This window comes from Agrilus planipennis, unplaced genomic scaffold, assembly GCF_000699045.2.
Source record: "Agrilus planipennis isolate EAB-ADULT unplaced genomic scaffold, Apla_2.0 scaffold54, whole genome shotgun sequence".
Classification (NCBI taxonomy): Eukaryota; Metazoa; Arthropoda; class Insecta; order Coleoptera; family Buprestidae; genus Agrilus; species Agrilus planipennis.
In genome coordinates, this window is record NW_020439000.1 from 1353912 (window position 1) to 1364556 (window position 10645).

At 30.8% G+C, this 10645-nt stretch overlaps 1 protein-coding gene, 1 long non-coding RNA gene and 1 other non-coding gene across 5 annotated transcripts; 1 reads left to right on the top strand and 2 right to left on the bottom strand.

Annotated features, from left to right (window-relative positions):
* Window positions 1-5452: 5452 nt before the first annotated feature.
* On the bottom strand, window positions 5453-7475 carry LOC108739771 (follicle cell protein 3C-1). 2 transcript variants are annotated; one of them, XM_018473823.2, is made up of 3 exons: window positions 7299-7475; window positions 6285-6602; window positions 5453-5718 (listed from the first exon to the last, which is right to left on the bottom strand). In XM_018473823.2, exons 2-3 carry the CDS (start codon window positions 6600-6602, stop codon window positions 5533-5535), a joined length of 504 nt encoding a protein of 167 aa, XP_018329325.1. In that variant the 5' UTR covers window positions 7299-7475; the 3' UTR covers window positions 5453-5532. The 2 variants fall into 2 exon arrangements, with proteins under 2 accessions (XP_018329325.1, XP_018329326.1); XM_018473824.1 differs by lacking the exon at window positions 7299-7475 and adding an exon at window positions 6673-6740.
* A 642-nt stretch (window positions 7476-8117) lies between these two features.
* Window positions 8118-9394, bottom strand: LOC108739766. Of its 2 annotated transcripts, XR_003231388.1 has the most exons (4): window positions 9199-9394; window positions 8963-9133; window positions 8613-8906; window positions 8118-8518 (listed from the first exon to the last, which is right to left on the bottom strand). It is a non-coding gene; the product is annotated as an uncharacterized LOC108739766 (transcript). The 2 variants fall into 2 exon arrangements; XR_003231387.1 differs by lacking the exon at window positions 8118-8518 and having other exon boundaries at window positions 8544-8906; window positions 9199-9393.
* LOC112904819 lies at window positions 9089-10143 on the top strand. Its single transcript, XR_003231389.1, has 4 exons — window positions 9089-9178; window positions 9543-9703; window positions 9756-9930; window positions 10021-10143. It is a non-coding gene; the product is annotated as an uncharacterized LOC112904819 (long non-coding RNA).
* Window positions 10144-10645: the final 502 nt, after the last annotated feature.

Below are 10645 nucleotides of genomic sequence, written 5' to 3' on the forward strand. Positions count from 1 at the left end.
TGATAAAATTGTTTTGAAAGGTTAAGGATAGTGATTGAATTATTATTATTAGAATTTATTGCTGTATAATATGGCAGACATTAAGTTTAAACAAGAACTTATTAATTTTATATTTTAATGACTGCCCTTCGTCAGTGACTTTTATTAAATTACTCTACATTTTTGTCACTGTTTCCCTCCTGTGAACCAAAGGATAACTATCCATGGCGCAAAACTTTAAATAAAAAGTAAATTGAGTTAATAATAATTTAATCGATTTAGTTAAATAGATAAGATAACAGTTAACAAGCTATATAATAATTCTGAGATTTGAAAAAAATTCATACGTAACCACTCAAGTACAAATTGTGAAAAACCTTTATTTTTTATTCCGTAATTAAGTCTCAAAAGATGATCTATTCCATGAACAAGAACAAAAACAACATTGAGTACGTTTTTAAGAAAGATTTTGATTGTTACGGGATTCGATGACAAAAAAAAGGAACGGTAAATTGTTTGATGTTTTATTAAATTTAATTTGTGTATTACGCCAACTCGTTTGGAACTTTCACGTGCGTTAATGTGGTAAATGTGTATGGGTATTGGTATAATATGGCTTTTTTAAAGGACGCAACAGAAAAAAGAGAAATTAGCTGGTACAGCGGATTCTACACGCACGTCACTGCAAAACCCGTAATATCGGTCAATGACCAAACGTGCGTAAAATGAACGGTCATGTCCGAAATCTAGCCAAGAGTTTTAAGGTATCGAGAAGAAGAAGAAGAATCTGGGCAGAAGAACACACTTTCCCAGGATAGTGCGTATTCCGAACAAGTGGTTCTACTTATTAGGTGTACTTATATACAATAGATATCTGTGTGTATGTAAATGTACCTAATGTTAAATAATCATGTGGCTTACCACTACTGTACAAGTCGCTGCCATTTCTCTCTCATATGATTACCACTCACTACAGAGGACAAGCAGCTCGTTTTATAAATGACAGACAACGAGAACATTCGGTTTCAAGTAGTAACATCATTCAATTAAAACAAAATTGAAAGCTTCTTGCCGTTTTAATTGCATCTTAGCAAATTGTGCTAAATCCTTCATTCAAAGAATTAAAAACTTATTCTTACTTTTATGTATATGTAATACCGTTGAGAATAAAATTTATGTTTCCTTACTATAAAAGGAAAAAAATAAACCGTTGTAAAATCACTCATCATCATCATCTATCTGATTTCCCAAAAACCATTGACGTAGACATTTTAAAAGAAATAATTTGAAAATTTGTTTTTATTTTTTCATGGCACCTATCGTCCTTTGTTTCTGAAGCTACTGAAGCTAAAATTTGAAAAATGGGGGTAACTGAATTAAAACATTCGCGTTGCAGTAAAATATCATAAAAAATAAAAAAGAACCAAAAAAGTGTGTAATATAAAGAGGATCTAACAGTTTTTCCTTTGTTAAACCCTTGTATTATAAAACAATGTAAAAGAAAATTCTAGCCATTTCATAAATTGAAATCAAGTAGTACTTCTTTTTTAATGGTATAATCTATAATCTAATCCATTCTTTCTAGGGGTATCCGCCAAAAGTACTTTACGTATTTATACCGTATTTTATAGAGAAACCGCAAATAATTCATTACCTTTTTTAACTTCTAATTTTGTGCTTTTGCAAATAATTGATTTTATATTTTGCTGTTCGGGTCGATGCATATTTGAAACGATTGTATGTCTCGAAAAGTTTAAAATTGGTTTTATTTTAAGTGTCTAATTTAAATTACCTAAATCGAAAGTTACTGTTTCGATTCGCAATGGAACATTAAATATTGCACTAGTAGTTCAATAACCAATTTGTTCTGAGGTATATAAATCATTAAACACTGATTAAGCGGACATAGTTAATTAATAGGTCACCAAATAACGATTTCGTATGACAAAAGCAAAAGCTATGTACTACTGAAATTGTAGTTTCTATTAGTACATACTAAAATTATTGAATTACAATTTACAATCCAATTTTCTTTTTAAAATACATAAAATATCAAAGGACAAGTTTTGAATAAGTTCTGGAGTTACATTTCGTAAAGATATTAATTTTTTTTCAAACACTCACTTCATAGTTGCGTAAAAATGATGAAAATTCTTGAAACTTATCAATTCTATGTTAGAATCTAGTTGCGTAAGGAGCCTTGTTGTCACGTCTATCAATACAAAAGTATTTGAATGTATATTTATTAATAAATTTAAAGAATTTTTATTCACGCCCATTAGTATACACAAACGTAAACGCAATGAAAAATACCTTTTTGGGATTGCAATGACTTTTAATAAAAATTTTTGGAACTAAGTGTATTTTATTAGCCAACCTTCCTCTATATTTCTATTCGGTTTGAAATCAAAGCCACAAGGAAGTTAAAAGTTTATTTATTTACTCGAAAACTACAGCCAACGTTTCGCCTTGAGAAAGACTGACAACTTGTAAATGCTTCTACATACTTAATCATATCTGGAACTGATTACACGTAGATTATTACAACAGAACGGACTACGGAAAAACTGCAAAGAATTCAGGAACAAGAACAAATAGATGTGAACTAGATATGCATTCGATTCAAATTAAACAAAAAAGTTCAAAAATGCACTCGTGGTAGGTATTACAAGTAGTTCAGGGGTTTTATCTCTTGTATAAATGCGCTTTCTCTAGATTAGCAAATAAAATGAACAGATATGTTTCTAACAGTTTTGATTGTGCTTGGCACCGCTGTAAATTTTCGGATGACGATCAAACTTAAAGGGCAACGATGATGGTCGCGAGGGACTGCCGGGGGGAGAGTGTTACGCACTGTTGGACCCGCGGGTCGACAACCGGGCAACCCCGTGTCGCAGCTCAGCGCGACCATATTTCTGCTTTATGTGTTCTAAATAAACACATCCCTTCACAATTGCATCACTATGTAAGTACATATCATATGTACGTACTTACTTATTACAATATTGTTAGCTACCATTTGGACTGTTTACATTACGGTCCGCGCAGCGCATAGCTTAAGTCTTGTTGATGTACCTACACATATCGGACATGGCAAAAGGCAAACACTCACTCACTCACTGACTGCATAATTAGGTACCTGTGTGGATGTCTAACAATACGCAAAGTATTCGGTGACAGAGTTGCAAATAATAAGAATTTGCATCTGTTTGAACAGTGTGTACGCGGAGATAGAAATTTGTCATCTGGTACAAGTAGATTTTGCGGAAAAATATGTGCAGTCATTATTTATATTGACTGATAAGCTACATGAACTAACAAATAAATAGATTACAAAACGATAAGAAAAATAAGTTGAAGGAACCATAACATCATAGTCTTATGGAAACCACATTAAATTCGTCAAACCGCTTTGACGTAATAATTCATCTTCACACTTGCATATTACATGTCAACTAGTACCCGATAGCAAGGAAGGCAGGCAAAATCGCAAAATTTTATGGATCTCTTCCAAAAAACCTATTTATACAATTTTTATCTTATAACTTTCTCTTCAGCTTCTCATACCCTGTCCAAAATTGTGAGATACACTATACCCCTAAACAACACACCACACAGCTAATCTTTTAGACATGATTAACGTAAGGGCAAAATGTGTAATTTTTGTTTTTATACGGCAAAGGAGTCAAATACGAAAATGAGATTCCTCTAATCCCAATCTAGTCTAATCCTAATCTAAAATAATTATTTATTTAAATAATTTATAAGTAATTAGCCGTAACCAGTCCGCTTGGCTAAGCTCAAACCTTTAACTCCTTAAAAGGTTTATTTTTTTAAAATGCCGAAGTAGGTGTTTTATGCATTAAAATTAAGTTTCAAGTTAGTTTAAACCATAAACAGAAATGCTCCATACAATTTTTATCACCCCATTTCGATTCCCTTGGTGGTACAATTTTGAAAATATTCTTTAGTCTACGTATGCATCATAAAAAAACCTCTGTGCAAAATTTTACCTATCTTTGTCCAAGAGTTTAATTCGGGCATTGCTGATTCAGTGAATCAGTGAGATAGGACTTTTATTATATAGAGATTAATAAAAATCTATAAAAATTGACATTGTGATAGCTTTCCTTGTTCTAAACAACAAATCATTTTCATTATGTTTACCCTATTTACCTATTGCATACCAATCGTTGCAATAAGATCCACCTAATTATAGGAAGAAGCGGGAAAAGAGTGATCAGTTATACTTTAAACCTGAATTATCCCAAAAAAGTGCCCAAAAAAATAAGTAGGTAACCAACGTTAACCTATGAACATTATTATTGTAATTGTTTATGTTATCGTAACTAATAAATCCTATTCGTAATGAGTAACGATTGCTCTGCAATGAGAGCCCCCAACCGCTTGAGATACGAGAATGAATTTATGTTAAAATACGGTGTCCAAAAAAATCGAATAACAGAAATATTAAAAATACTTGGTAGTCATAGTTTTTCTTGTTCTCAAAAATAGATAACTGTTTTTGTTAACCTTGCCTGTATATTGCATAACAATTTCATGGATATACTGGATATTAAGTTGTAAGCTCAATAAGCCATTACTTTGATACATGTTGGACGTGTAAATTATACCATTTAGGGGGTAGGAACATTCATGAGGAAGTAAATGCCGACAGGTCCAAGACACAAACCGATAGAACTGGATAGTAGCTATACATATATATTTATACCCCTAGAAGTTACCAATGTATATAATTTCCAACTATCAACGTGTGCAAAAATCAAAGCGAGCCGCTAGGAGTGGTCGGCAAAGTATAATGTATCTCTCGGGAGGATCTGGGGGGCTTATAGCTACGTAATATAACACCTGACTGCACATGAATAGACTACCTGTTGGACGTGACGACGATGACCTTGTTGAAGAAGGGGCCGCACTGTCAGCACGCCTGTTGCATTAAAGGTGTCCCCTTGTAATTAACATCATCAAACTTTTCTCTTCTCCTATTACACGCACATTTTTGCTATGTAACACATTTCCAGTTAAATATAAGTAGCGTTTGACACGCTACGACGTTGGTTGGAAAAATGTTTTTGTACAATTGGTATTGTGATGTGTGATGACCATGATTACCATTGTAATAAATAAGATTTTTTAAAAATTAAAAGAATTTTGAAAACTCAAATAATAAACGCGTATACAGCGTGATAAGAAAATCAGTATATACCACCCCCACCCTTGATCTTTCTGCTTAAGTTACGTAGGTGCTTTTCGGATAATTAAGGAAGCACTGCGAACTTTCTTTGATTCAAATAGAAGTAAAGAAATAAACACCAGATAGATGTATCATTGCAGCAAAATGTTTCTAATTAATCAATCAATTTTTAATTGTTTTTAATTCGTCATCATCATCAATTAAAACAAAATTACCAAAAAATGTATTTATTGAAAATTGCTAATGGAATAATAAAAAACATTTACATTTAAAAAAATACTGACGACCGACGTTAATATTTTAACTTAATAAATTGTACCTAAAGCAAAAAGAAACTTCTAGCTGTTAGAATTACATTTGACCGCCTGATTATCCTTGCAACAAAACTCTCTCCCAGCGGAAAGATTTGAATTGTGCCACGTGCAACTGTGGTTTTTTACGAACAAGTAGGCCTTTTCTTTCACACAATCGCGGTCAACCATCGCACATATAATATCATTGCTTTTAGATAAGTGCCTTACAATCTGCAAACAAGAGAAATATATAAATAGTAGATAAATAAAGAGATCACATCCCACAAAAAACAGGTAATGAAACCATTGTACCCACTTATATATATTTTTTTTGTTAAATGCAAAATAGAATAGTGCGTTTTTATTCATGTACCTACAGATAACTAATAATTTAAATAGTTGTCGATTAAAACTCATTAAAATCTTTACCCCCTTTTGTGTGCAACGGCGTATAAAGCAGAAGGGAAACTTTTCATGGATGAAATGAGCTTTTAGAATATGCGAACGATATGGTAGACCGATTTGATTATTTTAAATCATTTCCTGGGGAGGAACCCGCATCAAAAGTAATTAATCCCGCTAAAGTTGAATGCGTCACGGAAAATTTGATTGCAGGAACTTAATTAATACGGTAATAGGGAGAATATCGTCCATGCATTACGTAAGCGTTGAAAACTATTGTTTTTGTTTTGTATTTTTTAACCCTTCGATGGGTACGCCTGTGGATTTCTAACATGCACAGGTGATTATGCAAATGTATTGAAGGAGAATAAAGAACTACCCCCTTAGATACTAACCAGTTCCAAGCATTTGTTAATGCACTGTTTGTTTCCCGTGGAGGTCCCATCCATTTCCTGTACAAGTACCGGATTCCCTTTGGGTTGGTCTTTGGAGCCCTTTTTAAACTGACCGGACAAAAACACCCCACAAGTGCATGGACAAGGGTCGGTGGGGTGGGTGTGGTTGTTTGCATGGTGGTGGCCTTTCACCTTGTTGTTGTTGTTTTCTTTATTTATGTTCTTAATCGTATTATCCGATACTGAAGCATGGGAAAAGCTTATAACGACAATCAAGATCGTGAGAAAAATTGCGAAAGAAATTGGTGGGAACTTCATCTGAAATATAATAAAAAAAAGTGTTGATAAATTATATTACAACGAAAATAAAATAAGTTGTTATTAATACCTTGACGCTATTTTTATTATTTTCTTTGCTTATAATTCCCTAATGAATAAGGAAAATTAACCAATGTAAACTTTAAACAGTCACCATATACTATTATACTTAAATAAAATTACATATTTGCTTATTTAATTTTTTTAGTTTTACATGAATACTAAGAAATGTGAAATTTATCTAAGTTTACTTGAAGAAATGCAGAAAAAGTCGCTTCCTATTTTCATTTTTTTGCCGCCCATTTCCTTTTATTTAAATTAAAGTAGAAATTGCATATAGAACAGGTTGTATAAAGTGCTTGTTCATTGGATAAACTTTATGGGACAACTAAATAATGAACAGTTAAAAAGTAGTCAATTCAGTAAAATAACATTTCTTAATTTGCTGTTTTAAAGAAAATTGACGATAAAATAAAAATGTTATCTTGGATTTGTAAGTACTTTTTTACAATCACATAAATTCAAATATCACAGAATAAATACTCATATTTGATTTTATATTTTACTATGTTAAATAATAAAATAAATGACTGTTCAGATTATTTATTTTAAATTCACTTTTCGTTACAACGCTTATGCAGCACACGAAACATATTTTGAGATATTCACAAAATAAAATAATTTTTACAATCTTACCTTCAATACACTGTTTATGTTGTGATGTATCAGAGGAGACTAATTTAATATTTTCCGCTCTAGTTTTAAATAATTAAATGCCATTGTTTAATTCTTAGGATTTGCTGCGTTTGCTTACGGATGCGGAAATGTTAAACAGAATGAAAACAATAAATAAAAATATTTACAACATTGTTTTTAAATACTCATTAGCGTCTGGGAATAATAAGTTTATTAACAATAATTAATAATTTTNAATTAATAATTTTATATTTATTATAAAGTTTAATGAACTTAACATTGCGCATAGACGTACAAAAATTTGAAAAGCAAACAATTTTTTGAATAAATTTTATCCTTAAAGTAAACTAAAACTCGCTTTAAAATTTATTCAGTATTTCCAAATTATTTGTAAAATAAAAAGCAACTTTTTAACAGCAATACACATACACTGTCGATATTGTAAAGCGCGAAAACAATATAGTTGTTTATGTTAACTGATTATATTGTATATTTAATAAATGTAACAAGTATTAACGAAAACATAATACATATTTTAAACTTATCCATGCTTAAAAATGAATATAGGATTAAAACACTTTGGAAAGCACCAAATATATCGGGGATTTACAGAAATGACGCAACAGCAACAGGAAAATGACGAATTTGAGGGCCAATCGACATTTATTTTAAAATCGTAGGTTTAATTTGTTTGCGATATAAGTGATCTAGCATAATTAATTTGTTGAGAATTTTATGCAATATTAAGACTTTAATGTGAACACATATTTTAACGATTGTTGTAAATAAAATAAGAAAAAACGCAAAATTGGCGAAAAAAGTTTTATTCATGACATTATTTATTTTTATTACAAATTAATTTTGCATCTCCATACAAGACAATTTTTTTTTCTTCCTCAACTTCACACTCATATTCAACTTTTACTATTTTACGTTGCTCCAAAATTTTAACAGTAACAGTTACAACTTCATTTACAAAACATTTATTAGGAAAATTTAAAGTTTGTGATATTAGAATTGTGCCATGTCCAGGAAGTTTAGTTCCAATCACGCCTGATACAAGAGAATTTAAAAATGCACCATGAACAATTGCTTTATCTCCAAAATGTATAGGGTTTGTGTCACCGCTCAAAGTAGCAAATGTTTCCAAATCTTTAGCAGTTACTATTCTTTTAATTTGGACAGAGTTTAATTCATTTGTGCCAATTTTTGAAATATTTCTAGAAGAAAAACATCTCACACAAGTTAAAAAATAAAATTGATATTTATTGAGTAACATTTGAAGATATTATGTATTAGATGGTAATGGTATACTTTCAAGTTGCTCAGAAGAGGGTTTCCAGGATTTTGCCAAATTTATCTCATGCTCAGAACATAAATCTTGAATAAAAATTGTTGCCAAATTTTTAAATCTTGGATCACTTGACTCATTCAGTTGTATAACATTGTATATTGTTTCTGTTGTAAGATATTGTTTGTTGCTTGGAGTAATTAAAAATAATAAAGCAGTTAAACTATTTAAAGCAATTTCCTTGTTCTTATGCAGTAACAGTTTTGTGATTAAAGTGATGCCACTCTGCTGAATGATAATATTCTGATTCTCGTTATCTAAAACGAAAATGCTACATGTAGATAAAACATTAATTTATTAAAATGCAATATACCTGCACTCAAGTTACACAATCCTGCAACAGCGTAGTTTATAAGACTTTCATGTTCATGTAGTGCTAGTTGGCTTATGAATAAGTCAATGATGGACAAACTTCTAATAAATTCGTAGTTTATGGGATCATATGCAAAATTAGCTAAATTTGCCAATATTTGTTGCTTGCATTCTAGATTTAACAGAACAGTTTAATACAAACTTGGAAAATGATTTGGTAAGTTTATTTTATCATACCTAATGATTTTGTCAGTCGAAATTCTTGGACCAATAAATTAAGAAATTGATACCTTCCTATACCATTCGGGCCTGTTTTTTTAAGAATTTGTTCTTTTCTCGAAAACATAAAGACATTTATACAAAAATTACACTACTTTACTTCTGCTTTGATTAGAATAAAGTAGGGTTAGATAAACGTCAAAATAAAAGTGGTTATAATGACACAACATTATAAAATGTGTCTCCAGTCCCAACTTAGAACAGTAACTTGGCGAATATTCAAAATGGCTGACACTTGAGTTTTTAAACTATTCTTTTTACTAGCTCTAATTAAATTAATATTAGCTATTATTATTTCGTAGAAAAGAAGTTTCCCATGAATAAACATGAAAAAAGTAAAAATACTGCATAATGGACTTATTTTAATATTTCTGCTTCTAATTATCTTTATTGGAAGTAATTTATCAGTAAGCCTTAAATTGACTTTGGAACCTAATTTGGAACTGTTACAAAGTTTAAAAAGGTAGTATTTATCAGTAATAACTTGAATTTGCGTTCTCATTGCGGTCTTTAAGTGTAAATAATGAAAACAAAGACATTAAAAACAAACTGATTGAAGTTGATGTCGCGAAATTTCGAACAAATCTTAGTAATCCTGTTGATCTTTTAACAAACGCATTTTCAAATTGGATAGAAAAATGTTGCTGCGATACTGTGCCTCTTCCAGATGTTTTCGAGAATTTCGCTTTCGTACGTAGAATACTATACCAATCAAAATTAGTTTGGTAACTATTTAATTTTCAATTGTAAATTACAATCTATTCTTTTCTGGCGCATAAGTGCTCCTTGAAATTGCAAAATGGAAGGGTACAAAAACTGAGTACTATATATCGTCATAAAGATCTAACAGCATCATTTGAAAATGATAAGCTTCGATTTCACCTACCCGTGGGATTCTCCGAATTAAAGGTAAATAGTTAATATGATGATAGTATTGTTTAATACGTACTAATTAAAATAGTAACTAATTTATTGGATTTGGTATCCCAATAGGAAGGAGGTGTAGACAAAAACAAGTTTTTCACTATTAGTCGTAGGTGATTTTTCTTTTAAATCAAAATTAGTTTTATTTTTGAAAGAGACGAATCTCAAACTCCCTCTTTTGCAAGGAGAATCAATTTTAAAAGCTTAGGTATCACTATTGTGATTTAATTGCTTTACATTTCCGCAGAAATTTCTGTTTAGCAAGTAAATTAACATTATATACCGATAGGAATCCTGAAACTGTAAATTAGCTTACTTTGTTAAAACTATAATTAGCCGCCTTTATATTACAGATGGCGACTTAATGCCCTCTCTGTTGTATTTTATTATCTTATACAAGAACAAAAAAAGATATAAAAAACTTTGAATGATGTCACAACAAAAAAGTAAACACCTGAACATAAAGTTTTAGAATATTGAT